General features: G+C 40.3%; 1 protein-coding gene across 2 annotated transcripts in view; it reads right to left on the reverse strand.

Annotated features, from left to right (window-relative positions):
* Positions 1-20,897, reverse strand: part of FOCAD (focadhesin) — a 138,035-nt gene that overhangs the window by 102,661 nt on the left and 14,477 nt on the right. The window contains exons 6-12 of one of the 2 annotated variants that reach the window (XM_052778442.1): positions 19,904-20,008; positions 8,892-8,993; positions 6,739-6,943; positions 4,335-4,541; positions 3,791-3,878; positions 2,897-3,099; positions 2,482-2,523 (exon numbers count right to left, since the gene is read on the reverse strand). In XM_052778442.1, the coding sequence (XP_052634402.1) occupies positions 2,482-2,523; positions 2,897-3,099; positions 3,791-3,878; positions 4,335-4,541; positions 6,739-6,943; positions 8,892-8,993; positions 19,904-20,008 (952 nt within the window). The remainder of the gene's footprint in view (positions 1-2,481; positions 2,524-2,896; positions 3,100-3,790; positions 3,879-4,334; positions 4,542-6,738; positions 6,944-8,891; positions 8,994-19,903; positions 20,009-20,897) is intronic. The other variant, XM_052778443.1, reaches the window with a different exon arrangement.

Consider the following 20,897-nt stretch of genomic DNA (forward strand, 5'->3'; position numbering starts at 1 on the left):
TTACTAAACAGGGCAGGGAAAATAGTTACAGATAACGCTGAGAAGGCAGAGGTTCTCAATACCTCCTTTCCTCCATCTGTACCAGCTCACAGGATCAAGCAGCTACAACAATGCATGTGTCCACCCACCAGTAGTGGCCCTCTGCAGGGGCTCAACACAGATAAATCAATGGGCCTGGAAGGAATCCACCCCAGGTGTTAACAGAAGTGGCTGACAGCTTTCTCCTGGACAAACTGCCAAGATACAGACTGGATGGGTGGTCTGCAAAATGGGAAGGAAATGGTCTCACAGGCTGCATTCAGAGGGTGGTGATCAATGGTTTTTACTCAGGCTGGCAGCCTGTCACAAGTGGGCTCCCCCAGGGATCAGTACTGGGACTGAAAACACCCTCACCAAGTTTGCTGATGACACTAAACTGGGTGCTGAGGTGGACATGTCAGAAGGGAGAGCCATCTTTCAGAGAGACCTGGGCAGGCTAGAAGAATGGGCTAGCAAGAACTGTATGAAGTTCAACAAAGACAACTGCAAAGTCCTGCAGCTGGGACAACATAACCAAACAGGCTATGATCTGTGTGGCTGGGGAGCAGCCTTGCTGAAAGGGACCTTGGGGTCCTGGTGGACAACAAGCTGAACATGTGTCAGCAGTGTGCCACTGCAGCAACCAAGGCGAATTGGATTCTGAGCTGCATCACAGGCACATTATTAGCAGAGATGTGATCATCCCACTTTACTCAGCGCTTGTCAGGCTGGACGTGGAGTACTGGGTCCAGTTCTGGTCCCCACAATTCAAAAAAAGATGCAGACAGGGTCCAAAGGAGGGCCATGAAGATAATCAAAGGGCTGGACAACCTGTCCTGTAAGTTAGGGCTTTTCATCCTAGAGAAGAGAAGGCTCAAGGGGGACATCACCACAGTTTCCCAGTACCTGAAGGGCAGCTACTAAGAAAACAGAAGCTCTCTCTTCACAAGGAGCCACATGGAGAGGACAAGGGGCAACGGGTACAAGTGGTACTGGGAGACGTTTCATCCTGATATAAGAAAGAAATTTTTTACAGTGAAAACAATCATTCACTGGAATAACCTCTACAGGGACATGGTGGAGTCCCCATCACTGCAGGTTTACAAGATGTGATCAGACAGGGTGCTAGATAATCTCACCTAGGCTCCCTTTTCCACAAAAGGCTGGACCAGATGATCTTTCAAGGTCCCTTTCAACCTGGGCTGTGCTGTGGTTCTATGAAAATATCCCATAACTTAATTATGTTTGCTTTTACATACTCTTATTCAAAGCTTACTCACTGAGGACATAACACTTTCTTTCTTTTTCCTACCTCTTTTCTTGGCCATTTCCAGTGTGAGGAAAGTCTAAGTAAGGAAAATTCATTAAAGGTTGTATTCTCTTAACAATGATCTGATCCTACCACACAAATGGACTGAACCCATGGGAACATTAAACAGAAAGTCTACATTTTTAGTCTTTCAGTTGAGAACCAAAGGTTATTGGCATACTTTTTACAAACAATAATGAGGCAAAATGAGTGTCCGTTTCCCTATTCTCATTGCTAAACATGTAAACCGAAGATCTGCCATGCTACTTGCTATGAACTCCACAAGGATGTCTATCAGTGAGACAGAAGTGAAGAGACTGTTAGAGAATTCCCACCAAAAAGAAGTGTCTTTTCAGTATAACATGGCTAATGGAAAAAGTTAAAGTCATCACATATTATTTAAGCCCTTAACACAAAAGCTTTCATATGCTCTTTGAAGCAAGGAGAATACCAGAATTAGTACAACAAAGCTTTGTTACAGAAAGCCAGTGTTATATCATGTACTGTAATCTGTGTCCCACAGTAAGGCACTAGTCTTGTAAGACATTAAACTAGCTTCTACAACACCACAGAAAAAACAGATGGGCCAGTGACACAGAGCATAGAGGACTGAAGTGCTTGGAACACCTCTCACTGAAACAAACCTCCAATGACATCTGTACAGGATGCCACCTAGAAAGTCCCGTTAAAAGGAAGTGAACAGCCTTCTGTACTTAAAGCCATCCCACAGAGTATTATTTCAGAGCAGAATAAGGAGTGCAGGCTTTAGTGAACTTTTAAAACATTTATCTCTCATTAGGAGTACAAATGGGCTTGCCTTTTCAGATTTATGGAAGATGAAGTTGGAGAGGGATTCCAGGACAAGGAGACATGGCAGAACTCAGAATTGGCATCTTTTTCTGTCTCCAATTTGTCACATCACCACCCTCCCTACACCACGTAACGGGTGTAAAGCAGGAAGGGAGCTTAAGCATCCACAGTGCTAAGCACATTTTGATCAAAGAAACATACTGTCACCTGTTCTCAGAACAGATGAGACAAATGGTTGGAGGGCAGCTACATGTGACATAAGTAAATAAATAAAAACAAAAAAACCAACAGCACAAATAAAAAGATCCAGGATAATGAGCTCAAATTTGGTAAGTGACACTTACGTGGTCTGTAACTCTCTTCAGCCAAAGGAGAAAGAATGGTAGCTAACAGTCACATACAATGGTAGGGAAAAGGATATAGATGAGTAGAATAAGCAAGTCTGAAAAAGACTAAGTACACACAACCTTGTTTTCTACAAAGTCTTGTTACTTGATTAATGCAGGTGAATTCTTTAATCTGTATGGTCTCTAAAAGTAAAAAAATCCCAAGTAAAACAGTATCTAGCATACAAACACACTTCCACTTTACCAGTAGTCTGGTTTTATGGACTATACATATTTTTGTTTCCACAAAATGTATTACACAAAGAAGATCACACATGTAGAGTCTTTCCCAAGCGGCTAGGTGTAATGCAGTAAAATTGTTAAATGCATCCCCTACCTGCCCCAAAAGAAGGAAAAAACCTTGTAACTTTACCAATTCCTTTTTATCCTTCACACCTTCCTCCTGTAATATTCCCAAAAGATTTACAGCCAGCTGCTGCCTGGTCGTTCCAGAATTATCATCTGATAGGCAGTCCCCAACTGCTGTAGAAGATAAGATCTGCAGCACAGGCATCACCAAAGTAAGGGCTGTAGTTGAGATATTCTGGGTTTCTGAACAGCAAAGGAGCTTGTAGGCTATTTGAGACAAGGTGGGGAAAAACAAAGATCACGTAGGGAAAAAAGAATTAACATAATTTGTACTTTTAGGCATGATGCAAGCATTTCTAGGAAACACTCTGGTCAAGCAAAGTAACAGTCCCCAGAATTACAGGTGGTGCATACTAGAGTTAAAGTGCAAAAGATTTTTTGGTAAAACTCCGATTCTATTCAGAGACCCATACGTTTCTGTTGTTTACAGTAAAGTACCTGATGGCAGCAAGAAATACAATAGTGGACCATAGCACTGTCCTTCACTCTTACTGGAGTAACTCCACTAATCAAAACTGCTAAGCCAAAAGCTCAGCCAAACATTGCCATGACTGTCAGGCCTGCCCCCTTAAGATGTCAAAAGAAACCATTCAGGATGCATGAAACTCAGCTGAGAATATCCTGTTCTTGACTCAAAAATGAAATAGAGAACCTCCAAGATAGCAGGGAGCTTAGAATACAGTAACATCCATGGAAAAAGTCAGTGTAGCAGGAAAATTTACCTTTATTGCCATTAGATCAATTGTTACTTTTTAAATTCAGGAAAAATTCTGCTTATAAAAAAAATTTCATCACCCAATCCAACTTCAGGGGAATGCAGTGCTTATTGTCATAAACATGAAGAAACAAAGACACAATCTTAAGAGCATGGATTCCTCTTTCACAAGAACAGCTTTACCTAGACTCAAGACAGATTTTTGCTGACTTTCTGGTGTTTGCAACAGTAGAAGCGCTAGCCCAACTATACATTGTTCCACTGGAAACACCTACAAGAAAAAAAGAAAGAGGTTCAAGTCTTCTTTGTTTATCAGTGGCATTAAACAGTACAACTGGGCAACCACAAAAACTCTGTAAGGAGTTTCTTCATGATTCATAGTGAGTGCACACAGAGTGACACAGCACATGCAATGAAGAATATGAGTAGTGTAAAAATAGTATTTTAACTGAATAACTACAACATTTTCATTTGTTACTTTGTTCAAACCATTTAATCTCAGTTTAAACCAACTCCCATACTGAAAGGTGAACTGATATATACAGAACCAGTTAAGTTTTTGCCTTCTGAAGGTCTTTAACCAAGAAAAAAATAATTAGAAGCTTTTGAAACAACACTGGTCACTTGCAGATGAATGCCATGTATGAACGTCTCTAAATACTGTCTTAAACATGACATTGTTTAAAATTTAATACAACTATTTTATTTTCTCCCCATGAACTCTTACCTCTTTTAAGAGCTCAAAGTTGTCTTCCATTAAGGAGATCAAAGATGAGCATTCTCCCGTTGCATTTAAACACACTTCACAGAAGCATAACAGTTGCAGACAAAACTGGGATAACTGAACTTTCCAAAACACAGGATAGCGCAGTAGGCTGAGGAATAGCTCTTGCAGAAAAAACAAGGCTTCTGTAACTTGCAGTAAGTCTTTAAGCTGTAGAGAGGTAGTTAAAAAACAAAACAAAACCAAAACACATTCAGGGTTAGTTCCCCTTCCTTATCTATCCAGAATTCCCCAAGTTTAGAATTAGTTCTATTAGCTCTGCAATACTTCCATTGCAAATGTTACTACCACTTTGAAGAAACACATTATAAACTAAACCCAGGAATCTCTTACCCAACTTCCCTGAAAAAACAATAGATGAACTGCTATTTAATGTTTTGAAGTAAAATTAGAAACATATGAAAGGATAAAAAGATTTCTTGGTAGCTGACGAGAAAAATCCCTTCTTCCTCAAAAGCAATAGCAAATTAATTCAGCTCTTGGGGTTCTCTCAGCAACATAAAACAAATTGTGTGGAGATTTCATATAGCAGGTAAATATCCTTGTAATGGAAACATCCTGCTCTAGGATATTTCCTCTGTAATGTAACCAAGATTTTAACATATGTCTCAAAAGAGAAAGGCAGTGGTGTTATCTGCTTCAAGACCACCATGTAATCTACCTACCACAAAAATAAAAAGTTGAAGTGCAACACCCTAAAAAAGGTATGTCCGTATTTGGAAGCCAAGTAAAGAGGTTTCAAGAAGCAGGCTGCCTCAAAATCCTAATATGTTAGATGAGAGCTTTTCTGCTCTTGAAAATTCTAGTTCCAGACAAACTCAGCTGTTCCAGTCCAGACTCTGGAGCCAGCATTAAGGATAACAACCCTATTTTTAGTCCCTTGGAACTAATTCTACAAATAATCTGCTCTAATCAGAAGCCTCATGTCCACTGAATTTTTCAGCAGAAAAGTCTGCAGGTGACAAGGTGTACTTTTGACAGCTTGGCTGATACTGTCAGACAAAATGACTACGAAGCATTTCAGCACTTAATGCAACAGAGGATTAAATAAGGCTAAGCTTAAGGCTAAGAAGAACCTGATGTTCAGAGAACGATGGAGAAGGAATGACAGATTATAGAACAGTCCAAACAGGCTTCTTGAAGGAAGTATTTCCCTTTCCATTTTGAAAGTAGTACCTCAGGCAAGACAAAAACATTCAAGTTTAAAAAAATGCAACAGATTTCTAGTAAAAAAAGAAAGTGCCAACAAGCATGGAGGAAAGAAAGGTTCATAACTAATTTTACAAGTTGTCTTCAGTGCCATTTTTACGGCTAAATGTTACCAAGTCAAAAGCTTGGTCATACATTCAGGACAATGTTATACTGAAGTTCAGGTAGAATCAAGACAAAATCAGAAATGTCCCTGTGACTAGAAAAAGTTAGCATGTACTGGTCATCATAAAGAGCAGACCTGAACAAAGACAAATGTGTCTAATACAAGCTATTGTTCATCCAAAAGATTGTGAAAAGCAGCTACCAGTAGAAAGTAGACTTTACTAGTAAAATTCCTCAGGAGGAAAATGCTACCAAATATCCTCATCTCAAGCTTATTTAGCTTTACATTATCAATATTATCAAACCCTATCTCTATGGCAGTAATATTATAGCACCTCATGTTTGACTGAATATATTTGAAACTGAAGATGTTGCTCTAATATTAAAGACGAAGGAAAATGTACATAGCTACAAAAAAGCTTAACCAATGTCACAATAGAGCATGAGGCAAAGCAGAGCTAGTAACCTTAACCAACACCCTAGACCCCTAACCAACGGGGACAGAAAGATTAAATCTCTAGCTCCTAGCAAGTTAAAAATACATTCAAAAATTTCAGCATATTCCAGAACAATTAAGTTTTGTCTTCAGATCCACTAATTCCTCTGCTACAAAGCGCATGAAAGGGTTATCTAGGAGTACTTAAATCATGCTTCTCATATAGTTTGTTTCATTTTAATACTATCCATGTTAAAAATAGCACGGTTTTGACAAATAGCTTACCATTTAACAACATTGTCTCTCTCATGGGTATCTCTACAAGTTTACTGTATGTTTACTGAGGCAACTAGTGGCAAATAATTATGGTAAACGTGTTTCAATTTACAGCTTACCAGGTGTATCAAATCTGAACAATTAAAAAGTTTTACCTTCTACCAGAAAGATCCAGTTTGTTAGATTTCTGTATTACCAACAAATCAGGTCTATAGGAAATGGAAGAGAATGCTTTATTTGTACACTTGAAAGGCGATAATAATACTATCATCGCTTTGATAGCATTTATTTGTCAAAGGTGGTGTCAGGCAACAACTGTACCTGAAGGTGTGGAATCAAATCACACACAAGTTGAAGAATCTGGCATTCCAGCACGGAGGGTGCTTCTTTGTGCTTTGGACCACGAGGCTGAAGCAAGATCTTAAGTAAACCCATTCGCAGTTCAGCATATTCCCGTAACTGAGATGGTTCGCAATACAGGTATCTTAGAAATGGAGCCATTAAGCCAACACATGAACTCTGTGCCCTGCAGTTCAAGAAATAAGTTTGCCAAGACTGTTTAACAAACAACAAGGAAAACCCAAGCAATGTGACATTCCCTGCAATAATTTACAGGATGCAATTAATACTAAGGTATTATGAAAGGCATTACTAAATCTCACAAAAAAACTTTGACTTACTAGCCCAAACTACTGTCATAAGACCTTATATAGCAACCAGACAATGAAGTGCAATTGTGAAAAGACTCAATATTTAAGCGTGAATACTAGTCAATATGTACTTGCAGATTATGACACTCTTAATTTTAATCTTTTTTTTTTTTTTTCTCATCAATTCAGGAAAGCGACTTTCCTTGCTGAATGTCATGAGAGACTAGTGGGCCATTCTGAAGTAGCATTTGGACAAGACTATTCAGAAATATCTTTTTAAAACACATAAAACCTAATTTCAATGAAAGAGAGTCATCCATTCCTTGCCAGTTTTTGCCCAATGGCCTTAAACAATTACACAAAACAGGAACTGCTTTAACCAAGATGGCTCCCAGTAAAAAATTTATCATAGAACAATTCTTTTGGCTTGACCATGTTAGGAATACCAGCTGTTCTTGACATTATTAAAACAATCTAATAAAGCTAATGATCAATACGTTAACAAATATACAGGGAATCAAATTTAAAAGTCAGTTTTAAACAAGACTCAGCCCTGATGCAGAGCTTTACAGAGTTTTCAATAGATCAACATATCTGGCACTTGTTGACATAGTGCTTAGGGACATGGTTTAGTGGTGGACTTGGCAGTGTTAGGTTAATGGTTGGACTCGATGTTCTTAAGGGTCTTTTCCAACCTAAATGATTCTATGATTCTGTATTCTCAGTCTAGAACTTTATTCCACAGAAACGTTTGCACAAAAAGCAGCAAAAGAAGTTTAGGGGATTTTCCTTTTCAGCAAGAACAACTCCTGTTTTAATTCAAAACAAGCTACCAGCAGAAAATCCACAGTTCATTCCATCATTCAGACATCTGACAGGACTCTTCACGAGTCCCAGATTTAGCAGCTAAGTGGAAGAACAAGTTTGTAAACAGTATTTTAAAAATACTCTGATCAATTAAATTGAACAAAACACACTTTTGCTTGAAAGTCTTACTGTTGATCATGTAGTCTAGGCCCACGAGAAATTTAAGAGATTAATAAACTTACTTTTTAGTCAGAGCAACAGAATACAGAAATCAGTTTCACTGTACAATTACTCTGCTGGATTTCTATGAATCTTTCAGAAAACAGGAAAAAAGAGATACTTTTCATCTGAAAAGCATCACTGAAAACATTTGGCTTTAAGGCTGCTACAGCATTTGGTATCTTACATTGAAGGTTTATTGGAAAAATTCTTTGGAGGTAAGCATGAAGAAATGTTGAAATCCTTGGTAGCTTGGGTATTTGTTCATTGTTAAAGATATCTTGTCAGGCTGTGCCACTGATTTTTTTCTATTTTTTTTTAAATCAAGAAGCATATCATTTTTAAAGACCACATCCTGTACTGTGAGATGTAATTGTCTGTGCTTTCCCTTCATCATCCCACCATTTTGTATAAATGAGTTATACCTGCATACTAGTCATCTTTTTTGACTAAGCAGTCAAAATCTTCACAAAACAAATAATCAAAAGTGCTTATTTAAAAAACAAAAACAAACCTCCAAAGGTGCTATCAACTTTGCAGCAATTTTTCACATCCATAAAAATTATATCAACATGAAAGAGTAAAGAAAAAAACTATAAGTATCAATTTTTGATGGATTATTCTAGTATTTTATTAATATTCTTTTTTTAACCTTTAAATGGTGTCATTAAATTTTGTAATTCACTTTTTCAAAAGACAGAATTCTTACTGCTCATTGCAGCTGCCTTCAGGAAAAAACTTACACTGGTATGATTCAGCTACCTACATGTGCTATTTTTTAATTATTAATTCATTTACCTCTCTGGACACTGATGGAAAAATACTGTTATCTGCTGCAGTAGAACTGGCCAGCAATCAGGTCTGTTTTCAAGGACACTGATTAATGGATGAGGAGCGTTCCTGAAACACAAAGAAATCACACTTGGATCTATAACGCAGAAAGCGAGTGTGCAAAACAACTATCTTCAAATTAAAAGCAGCTGTAGAAATAGACAATTTAACTACCTTGTATTACCAACTCCCTTTACCAGCTTTGCCAAGACTGCTACACTGTCAAAGGAGAACATTTTATAGGAATTTCAGGAAATAAGATTGAAACAAAGTCTCTATTTGAAAAGTCTTGGTCTGTTTGTTTTTTTTTTTTAAATGTCTAAGGATCACTGCTCAAATGTGTGGCCTGATTAGAGCCACTGGTAGCAGCACTAAGCTTTAGTAGTGGGCTCCAAGTAATACCCACAGAAAAATTTGAAACATGTCACACTTAAGCACCTGAGACCAATTGAGGTGACCATCATCCCACTTGCTATTTTAAATCTGCTTCCAACTTACTTGTTTTTCCTTTTTTTAGACAGTGAAAGAAGCAGGAAAGGAGAAAGGCTGGCCACACCACCAGCCTAGAGACCTCCACTTTACTGCCAGCCCTCTGATAATGGTTGCATTTAAAAAGGTTACTGAGGCCTAGTAGTCACCTATTCTTCTCAGATGAATCTATCACCAACACCTTCTGAACCTCCAAACTCAGTGACTGAAGGCCATCTACACCACCCAGATGATGCGACGCTTGCATCAAACAGTGACTACCCTTGTACAGTAGCAGGTGGAGGAAAAGCTGGGCAGGTGGGGAGCCTGAAGTATATAATTTGTTCTGTTAGAAGCAAAACCAAAGTTTTTTGACTAGAGTAAGTTAGCATAAGAAAGGAAAACAGAACATGAGAGTCTGAACATTAAATTTCCTGGAGAGGTGGGAAATTGGAAGGAACTGGTGATGTGAAGGCAGGTTCATCACTACCACCATCACCTGCTTACAGGGTTTACCCACTGTCCTTGCTGTGACTGACACCATTACTCCCACCTGCCTGCTAAGTGTCCTTATTTCCCCCAGCTTCCTCTCCTGCTTCAGCCAACTACAAGCAGAGTAGTGTCAATTCTTCTCTGGGATACCAACAGCTTAACAGCAGACAAACAGATACTTCCCTGCTCTCAGAGCAGAAACAACTTTCCTAATAACAAGAAAGAAAAGTTGGAAGAGAAGAGTCTTGCTGATTCCCACAGAACTGCTACACACATGTGAGAGAGCAGGGCTATATAAGTACACGGAAAGGCAACAAATGCACGCACACCACACAAGACTGGCAGCCGCAGAGAGGGGCAGCATAAATCTAGGAACTGCAGATGCTGCAGACCACCACCTTCAGTTTGGTTAACCGTCTTTCCTGCTCACACATCCAAAAAAATCTGTGCTACACACCAGTTTTACCTATACAGCACTAGATGATCTGAGACCAACCAACTGAAGTGGTACATCTCAAGAGAGAATGCCTCAGTTTCAGACACTAACTATGCCTTTTAAATAAAACAGTGATTAAGAATTGAAAAAAAAAAAAAAAAAGAAAAGAAACAAGAGACAACAGCACCCCCCCCATCCCCCCAACATAACATTACAGCTCCTTGCATGTGTTTACAGGCCAGCTGACTTTCATGCATGTGAACTGTCTATCTTGAAAATTTACTTGCCATCAACACGGCAAATAATGCTAATTTCTTGTCATAATACATAAATATGAGGAAGTAAACATTCTTAGTAAGGTAACCTAAATAGTGGAAATAATTACAAAATCAATAATAAAGCTGAAAAACCACAAATAGTGTCCGAGCAATTACACCAAGGAAAATCACCACCCATACAGGCTAACAGAACAGTGAGAAATTACAAAGCTACTGTACCTAAAGACAGAAGGAAATTTAGCAACAGAACCTGACATCTTATGCCTGGCACCTCTTTAATGTAGCTTAAAAGAGAGGAAATTTAACATATTGTATCTAAATCTTTATAAAAGTGTAATTAGTAGCTTTCAGCTTACTCTGTTAAAAAAAACCAAGTTGAATATGGAGGTGATGTCATGCTAAGATAATGAGACCATAAACATACCGAGGAAGAAGAATTAAAAATAAAATAGCTGGATAAGCTCTTCAGGAGCAGATATTTAGCTTTCTGTCTCAATTAACTGAACAGCTTTTAAGCTAATGCTGTCTTAGGATTTAGAAAAAACACACGAACAAAAACTGAAGGGAAAAACAAAAACGTAGCAAATTGTGCTTCCAAACCACTCAGCAGCATAAAAGCATATAGTTTTCCACACTTACTGATCCATGTTCTAACAAACAGAACACTAGATGAGATTCTATTTGGAATTGCCAAAAACCAGTCTGGAAAGCAGAGTTAAGTACCATTGCCTAATAAGTATAGGGGAAAAAAGAAAGCAGGGGGTGGGGGATGCGGGTCGCAGTAGATTTCAGTCTCAGTGCTAAAGTCTTTTGCAGGCTATGACTGGGATAATTCCCGGAGTTGCAGGTGCCATCTTACTTCACTGTTGTATTCAGCGTAGAGAAAATTTACCTCAGCTCTCTGTGCAATGTGCTCCAGTGCTCACTGTGAAACATTTTTCCTTATATACAGTCAAAAACTCCTGGTTTTAAACTTATGCTCACCACCAATTGTTCTTCCACCAAGAACCAGGCTCTGCATTCTTGGTAACCTTCCTTTTTCATCTACCAAAGGTCTTGGGAGTCTGGGGAGGTCCCTGCTGAGTGGAAGCTAGCCAACGTTATTCCAATCTACAAAAAGGGAGAGGGGAAAGACCCAGGAAACTACAGACCTCTTAGTCTAACCCCCGTTACTGGAAAAATGATGGAGAAGATTATACTGGGTACTACTGCAAGGCATTTAAAGAATAATGCAGTCATCAGGCACAGTCAACACAGGTTCACAAAGGGAAAGTCCTGTTTAACTAATTTGATATCCTTCTATGGTAAGGTCACCCGCCTAGGAGGTGAAGGGAAGGCGGTGGATGTAGTTTTTTCTGGATTTTAGTACGGCTTTTGATACTGTCCCTCACAGCATCCTTCTGGACAAGTTGTCCAACTGTGGGATGAGCGGGTTCACGGTGCGCTGGGTGGAAAAATTGGCTGAAAGGCAGAGCTCAAAGAGTTGTAGGGAATTGGGCTACATCTGGCTGGTGACCAGTCACCAGCAGTGTTCCTCAGGGTTCAGTTCTAGGGCCAGAATAGGGTTCAATGTATTTATCAATGATCTGGATGCAGGAGTTGAATGCCCCATTAGCAAGTTTGCTGATGATACCAAACTGGGAGGTGCTGCTGACTCTCTTGAGGGACAAGAGGACTTGCAGAGGGATCTGGATAAGATCGGAGCATTGGGCTATGATTAAGGAGATGAAATTTAGCAAGTCAAAATGCTGGATTCTGCATCTAGGACAAAGTAAGGCCGGGCACAAGTATAAATTGGGAGAGGAGTGGCTGGAGAGCAGCCCTGCAGAAAGGGATCTGGGGGTGCTGGTTGACAGCAGTCTCAATATGAGGCAGCACTGTGCCCTGGCAGCCAGGAGGGCAAACCGCATCCTTAGTTGCCTCAAACACAGTATAAGCAGACGGTCAAAAGAGGTGATTATCCCGCTGTATTTAGCATTGTTGTGGCCTCACCTCGAGTACTGTCTGCAGCTCTGGGCCCCACAATTTAAGAAGGATGTGAAGGTCCTTGAATGCGTCCAGAGGAGGGCAACAAAGCTGGTGGAAGGGCCAGAAGGCATGTCCTGTGTGGAGTGGCTGAGGACTTCGGGCTTGTCTAGTTTGGAGAAAAGGAGGCCGAGGGGCGACCTCATTGCTCTCTGCAGCTTCCTGAGGAGGCGACATGGAGTGGGAGGTGCTGATCTCTTCTCCCTGGCATCCAGTGATAGGACGTGTGGGACTGGTTCAAAGCTGCATCAGGGGAGGTTTAGACTCGACATTAGGAAGCATTTCTTTACCAAGAAGGGTGGTCAAACACTGGAACAGGCTTCCTAGAGAGGTGGTGATGCCCCATGGCTGTCAGTGTTGGACATTTGGACAATGCCCTCAATAATATGCTTTAACCTGGTCAGCTCTGGAGTGGTAAGGCAGTCAGACTAAATGATGTAGGTCCCTTACAACTGAAATAGTCTATTATATATGTTCTTCAGTCCTTGGGAAGGCTGCTGTTAGGTCCCCTCCAAGTGGTTTCTTCTCCAGCCTAAACGTGCCTAATTCCCCCAGCGAACAGCATGAGCTCCAGCCCTATAACCATCCTAGGGACTCTCCACCAAAGTGGCTCCAGTTTAGCACTTCTTTCTTGTACTGGGGGCCCCAAAAGCAACACAGTACTCCAGATACCATCTGGTAAGTGCCAAGGAAAAAGCATAATCATTTCCCTCAATCTACAGATGCTATGCTCCTATTCTTCCCATCTTTCAAGTCAGTTATTAAAAATCTGGAGAAGTGTTTTTATTCTCATGGCTGCCTCATGAAGGCCTGGAAAAACACATCTTTCTGTGTAAGCACAAGCTAACAAGGATGAGATTAAGGGATAGTGTCACTGCAGCCTAGGTACCTTCACTGAGCACAGAAATTTCATACAGCAAGAAATGTCAAGCTAGCATACAAGAATCAGAGGTTGGTAACTGAAACTGGCAAATTCCAACTAAAAAAAAGAGAATGTATTCACTCAGGAAGAATCAGTCACTAGAACAATTTATCAGGCTCAGAAGACAGTTGGGGTTTTGTTTGTTTGTTTTTACACTGGCTTCTCCCTCTGCTCCTCAAACAATTTTTCTTCCAAAGAGGTGTTTCTGTTCAGGCAAATAAATAATTTGAAGACACAGAGACTTTCAGAAAGCTGGCTGATGTGATAGCTACCTGAAGCCATGTTCAGAAAACATACTAAGTAAGAGCACAAAGTATGCATATATTACAAGTCTGGCCTTCACATCTGGGGCTAGAAGGTTGGCATTTCCGACATTCATTTCTCTAAAATTTCTTAACTTACATATGTGGTCTTCACATGTCCACCTTCCTTGATTCTGTAAGCATACTAAAGTTACAGAGTCTTTTACACTCTGTGTACAAAGACTAGAAAGGCTAAGGTTATTGCCTCATTGCAACTGTTCAAAATGACAGCATGCAAAAGGCAAAAAACTTGTTGCCTGTTTAGCAGTTGAATCCAGCAAGACAGGATCATTTATCAGGCAGCAAGCTAGAAATACTGTTCAGATACCATGCCAGGACCTTGAAAGTGCATAGGCCTGTAGAGACATACAGAGTTATAGCAGCTGCTTATTTCAATACCTTTGTCACATTTTCAGAATTAATTACCTTACCTAATGAAAAGAGTATGTCTCCAGTCATCCAAGTGCTGCTATGATACTGATATCAGTGGAACTTTCATAAAGTCAACACATGTGACACATCAAGTCTAAAATTAAAATGGCTTACTATCCAGAAAAAAAGCAAGCCTTTTATGACAGATTTTGTTTGTTCTGAAACTAACCTAACTGCACTGAACTGGGTGATGAAAGAAATCGGTTAACCTCCATAGTGAACAGTGATTAATAATGAAACAACAAAATGTGCAGCCCCAAAAAGTTCCATTCAATAATGCTATTAGCAGCAGGAAAAAATGATGTGTGTAGATGCAATTTATCATCAACACTAATGTAAGAATTGCTAGCACAGCACTGTAAAACACACATCTTTAAATGACATCACAGTGCCACTACCCTGAATTATTACCGGTGGCTTCAGCATAAAGCAGAATCCACCGTCAGACACAGCAGCTATCCACCTGTAAATACGTAAGTATCTAGAGAAACAAAGATAAATCTTAGGTGAGAGGTAACAATAAAACAAAAATTATTTTTAACTTTTAGTTCATCTCAACCTTTGTGTTACATGTCTGAACACAAGAGAGCTCCAATCTGATTTAGACCATAAATTCAGTGACAGATTGCCTTTTCTGTATGAGAAAACAATGTCTACAGTGAACATACTTTCCTGCATATGCAGCTGTGACCCCGGCTCTTTCAGAATAGCACTGTACTCCATCAAATATGCATTTTTAAAGCATTTTCCTACCTGCTCTGAATTCTGATTTCAGAAAGTTGGCAGCTCTCCAGAATTTTCAGACAATAAAAACATGCATGGTGAATCATTAAGAATAATGTAAAATACTAGTTCATTTAAAAAAAACTTAATAGCTTTCAACAAAAATTTATAGCCAAAGCTCTGTACATGCATGTCATAACCCACCTGCACTGAGAATGCTGACAAGGGCTCCTCAAAAACCCCTCTTCCCTGCCCTCCCACTCAATTCAGCTTGAGCTTAGGTTACTGGACAGCAACAGTAGTATGCACAGGAAACAGACAACAAATAATAAATCCACTGGGAACGCTCAGTTCCAGTCCACAGTGGCACCAACTTGCAGACTACTTCTGTCTCTGCTACAGCTAGTCCTAACTTCACAACAAAAAGTGCAGATCATCCCATATGTGAATTTAAAAATCACATAAATTTTTTCACACATCCTTAAAAAAACCCCAGCATATTTGTTTTGGTATTTATCCACCACTGGAGTACTAGTTAGGAAAAAAAAAAAACCAACAAACAAGCAAACAAAACCACCCCCCATCAGTGATACTTACAGGAATCCCAAAATTCAGTGATACATGAGGCAGTTTTCTACCAACTTACTAGGGGTAAAAGGAACATTTCCCACTTTCTACAGTAACAGAGGTAATCCCTTCTCTATTTTCCAAGGTTAATTTGTTTACAGAAAGTGGAGAATCATAGAATCATAGAATCATTTCGGTTGGAAAAGACCTTCAAGATCATCAAGTCCAACCATTAACCATGCCCCCTAAACCATGCCCTGGAGTACCCTGTCCACTCGCTTTTTGAATACCTCCAGGGATGGTGACTCAACCACTTCCCTGGGCAGCCTGTTCCAATGCCTGACAACCCTCTCAGTAAAAAAATTTTTCCTAATATCTAACCTAAATCTCCCTTGCCTCAACTTGAGGCCATTTCCTCTTGTCCTATCTCCAGACACCTGACAGAAGAGACCAACACCCACCTCACTACAACCCCCTTTCAGGTAGTTGTAGAGAGCGATAAGGTCTCCCCTCAGCCTCCTCTTTTCTAGACTGAACAACCCCAGATCCCTCAGCCGCTCCTCATAAGACTTGTGCTCCAGGCCCCTCACCAACTTGGTTGCCCTTCTCTGGACACGCTCAAGCAGCTCAATGTCTTTCCTGTAGTGAGGGGCCCAAAACTGAACACAGTACTCGAGGTGCGGCCTCACCAGTGCCGAGTACAGGGGAACAACCACCTCCCTGTTCCTGCTGGCCACGCTGTTCCTGATACAGGCTAGGATGCGATTGGAGAATCCCAGCATTAAAACTACAGAGGCTTCCCCAGATGAAATCAGAAAACCTATGTGGTAGGTTGACCTTGGATGGCTGTCAGGTGCCCACCAAGCTGCTCTCCCACTCCACCTGCTCAGCAGGATGGGGAGAGCCCATGAGAGTTGTGGTGAACAGAGTTAAATCCAGTTGGCGACTGGCCACAAGTGGTGTTTCCCAGGTCTCAGTTTTGGGGCCAATTCTGTTTAGTATCTTTATCAATGATCTGGACAAGGGGATCGAGTACACCCTCAGTAAGTTTGCAGAAGACACCAAGTTGGGTGGGAGCGTTCATCTGTTCGACGGCAGGAAGGCTCCACAGAGGGATCTAGACAGGCTGGATCGATGGGCCAAGGCCAACTGTATGAGGCTCAACAAGGCCAAGCGCCAGGTCCTGCACTTCAGTCACAACAACCCCATGCAGCGCTACAGGCTTGGGGAAAGCTGCCCGGCAGAAAAAGACCTGGGGGTGCTGGTTGACAGATGGCTGAATGGGAGCCAGCAGTATGCCCAGGTGGTCAAGAAGGCCAACGACATCTTGGCCTGTATCAGAAATAGTGTGGCCAGCAGGAGCAGGGAGGTGACTGTCCCCCTGTACTCAGCACTGGTGTGGCCACACCTTGAGTGCTGTGTTCAGTTTTGGGCCCCTTGCTACAGGAAAGACATTGAGGTGCTGGAGCATGTCCAGAGAAGGGCAACCAAGCTGGCAAAGGGTCTAGAGAACAAGTCCTGTGAGGAGCAGCTGAAAAGACTGGGGTTGTGTAGCCTGAAGAAAAGGAGGCTGAGGGGAGACCTTACTGCTCTCTACAACTACCTGAAAGGAGGCTGTAGTGAGGTGGGTACTGGTCTCTTCTATCAAGTAACTAGTGATAGGACAAGAGGAAACAGCCTCAAGTTGCGCCAGGGTAGGTTTAGATTGGTTATTAGAAGAAATTTCTTTACTGAAAGGTTTGTCAGGCATTGGAAGAGGCTGCCCAGGGAAGTGGTGGAGTCACCATCCCTGGAGGTGTTCAAAAAACATGTAGACATGGCACTTCAGGACATGGTTTAAGGGGCAGGGTGATGCTAGGTTGACGGTTGGACTTAATGATCTTAGAGGTCTTTTCCAAACAATGATTCTATTCTAAAATGAGATTAAAAACTTGTGCATCAAGATAAAGGCAATTTAATAAAGAAAAGCAAAGGCCATATGCAAAAGCAAAGGAAAACAAAAAGATTTATTCTCCACTTCCCCTCAGCAGGCGATGTCCAGCCACTTCCTGGGAAGTAGGGCTTCACTACATGTAGCAGTTGCTTTGGAAGACAAATGCCTTAATCATGAATGCCAGCCCCAGCTCCTTTGTCTTAACTTTTATTGCTGAGCACAACATCATAATGGTATGAAATAGCCCTTTGGTCAGTTTGGGTCAGCTGTCCTGGCTATGCCCCCTCGCAAAGTCTTGGCCACCCCCACCTTACAGGCCTTTAAAGGGGTGGGAGTGGGCTGGAGAGACAGCACTGCTCAGCAGTAGCCAAAACACTGGTGTGTTATCAACACTGTTCTAGCTGCAAATACGAAGCATAGCACAATGATGGCGGCTGTGGGGAAAACTAACACCATCCCAGACAAACCCAATACAACATAACCAGACAAAACCCCCCAAATTACAAGACATTATTTTCTCCTATTTCTTTTCAGGAACTGTTCATGGTACTACATCATCACAAGAAGCAGTATTATAAATGTAATTCTATTGTCCAGAATTAACAGTGGTCTAAACCAAATTGATTTATTACCCTGTAATATTGGTTTTAAGATTTCCCAAGAGAAATGACAATAGCAAACTACTTGAGAACATACTGGTGTTTTTTGATTCTTCATTAATGATTTTTGTATGGAATACTTTTGCATAGTTGACAGCATAATATATGGACACTGTAATAGGAGGTTACTGTTCATGAGTTATTGTATACATTCTTTTATTTCTTTCAGAAATGAAGTTTTAATGGCACTTGACAGTACACAACTACAAAAATTGTTACGTAACAAGCCACTGAATAAAGACAGGCCTTTCTGTACATTGGAAACCAAAAGTCAGATCTCAAAACCCCAGGGCCTTAACCTACTGGATATTCAAAACTAAGTCAAATAATCTGACATCTCCCTTTGTTAAAGTTAACTGGAAGCAAAAGGAAAAACAAAAAATATATTGACTAAGTACAAGTATGCTGCTTATTTTCAGTTCTCTGTTAGTTTACTGTAAACCATTCTAAATGATCGAATTTCGCCTTCTTTGTATGTTACCAGCAATTTTTCTTGCAGGAGGAGGGGCTGGAGTAATAATCTTTCTTCACCCTACTGGGGAGAAGTTATTTCTTTATTCCAGGCACATACTACTACCCTCTTTTTTCACACGGAGCCTGGATTAAGTTGCTTTAACTTAGCTTCTTCTACCAGGAGACTTTAAATCAGTTTACTGCTAAAGAGAAAGTTTCCCAACTACCCTTCATTACTTGCCTTTTTATTTAAAACTGTTCTCTAAGAGTGTGGACTTTGCAGAAAGAACTGATATAGCTAGGAAAACAAAAGCACACAGGATTTCAGGAATGCAAGCACATCCAGCACTCCAAAAGTCTGTTTCACTTTTCTTCACTATTTCATTTTGCTTAAGACATAATTCCTGTCTTCCAAGTAGCGCCTTTTATATCCTTAAAGTGTTATAGCTACAGCCTACTACAATGAAACCTCTTAACTGCATAAAAAGCAACCTGAAAAATGTTCATGATGTCTACCAAGCTGGGACCATGTCCAGAAAAGATACAATAGTGGCTGTTAATGTCAGCACTGGCTCATGGTTACTCAAAAGCTGGATGAAGTCACTAAGATGTCCCCTTAGGAAGGCTGCTATTGCCTGACAAGCAGCTTTATATTACTATCTCTGGATGCATCTTTAAATCATTTATTTTTACATGGCAATAGCAAAAGCATTCAGGAACCTTACTCCAATAACAGGAATAAAGCAGGAAAAACAAGTGAGAGGGAAGTGGTCCACAGTCTTAAAATAAAAGATTCATTAAAATGACTACTAGCAATCATCCAGCTGCTGTATTTGAACAAGTCCCAGTATTTATTTGCTCTTTCTTGCACATAGCTTTCATGTTGCCATTGCCCCTTTTGAGCTTATGGTGGCAATCTTATCCCTGTACTATAAAACTCCTTAAAACTTTCAACCAAAAAAAAAAAAAAAAATCACAGAATCAGAGAGTCATTTAGGTTGTAAGTGACCTCCTCAGATCATTTAATCCAACCCACGTGCTCAGAGTCAGTTAGTGAAGGCTGCCCAGGATCACATGCAGTCAGGTTCTGTATCTCCAAGGATGGAGATTCCACAATCTCTGTGGGCAACCTGTGCCAGTGCTTGATTCCCTCCACAGTACAAAAAAAAAAAAACAAACCACCAAAACAAAACAGACTGAAAGCCAGTATCAGCACTTAATCTATGTTTTTTCTGGAAATCAGACAAAAAGTTATTATGGTATCTAAATAAAACCAATGTGAAACTAACCTGATTCCATACAGATTCCAAACAGCCTCATCTCCACCTTTTCCCAGTTGAATAGCTTGAATTTGTAGTAGTTTCCAAATAGTTCTTACTAAACCGTGCACATTCCTGTTAACAAAAAAGAAATACATTACTGTCATGTATGTAGTTATGTTAGTTCATTTTTCCATGAGAGGAAGAATCCAGGAACAAAACTGACACTCAAGAAGCCTTGCGTTCTCTTTAAGGACCTCCTCACACCCGCCTACACAATCTTGGGCAAGTTGTGCATCCACGTGTCTTTGTTCTCCTTTTTACATAATGATCAAAACACCAGAAATAATAATTAATGCATCACTTAAAACTTTTGATGATTTGCTTCTACCATATCTTACATTTGCTGTTCCCAGCCTTCCTGAAACTGGTGATTTTAAGATGTTAAAAACAGAAAATTAGCTCCTCTGAAAGCAAGTATATAGGTAAACATCCAGGATGGTACATAGATTTCAACCATGCCACTGCCTAGCATGAGAAAGCAAGAGGAATCACGCTGTCACAAAAGACACTTGAGACATGTAGTTTGTCCTGCCTTTTGATCTCAGGACTCAAGGACTACATAAAATAGATACATACAGTTATTTTACCTCCTTCTTTCTATGTTGTTTCATTTACCATTCAGGAAAACTCAAAAAACAGCAGTATTTCTGGAATTTTGATAGGATTTCCCATATTCTCCTAGAGAGAAACTAAACACATTAATGAAGCCCACCACAAGGGGGGAAAAAAGTTCTGTGACCATGCAGTAAAGAGCTCAAGTATAGAGCTTATTACTGCTTGGCTAAGCTTACAAGGACAAATTTCAAAATTGTGCTCTCCTCTTCATAATTAAGTGCTTTCCACACCTTTCCAACTGGACCATGCCAGATCCAACCCAAACCCTTCTCGGGAAAATAGCCTGGATTCTATAATGAAACACGTTTTCACAAGGTGAAAATGCAGAAGCAGAGGAAAAAAAAAG

Source organism: Harpia harpyja, chromosome Z (genome assembly GCF_026419915.1).
Source record: "Harpia harpyja isolate bHarHar1 chromosome Z, bHarHar1 primary haplotype, whole genome shotgun sequence".
Taxonomy (NCBI): domain Eukaryota; kingdom Metazoa; phylum Chordata; class Aves; order Accipitriformes; family Accipitridae; genus Harpia; species Harpia harpyja.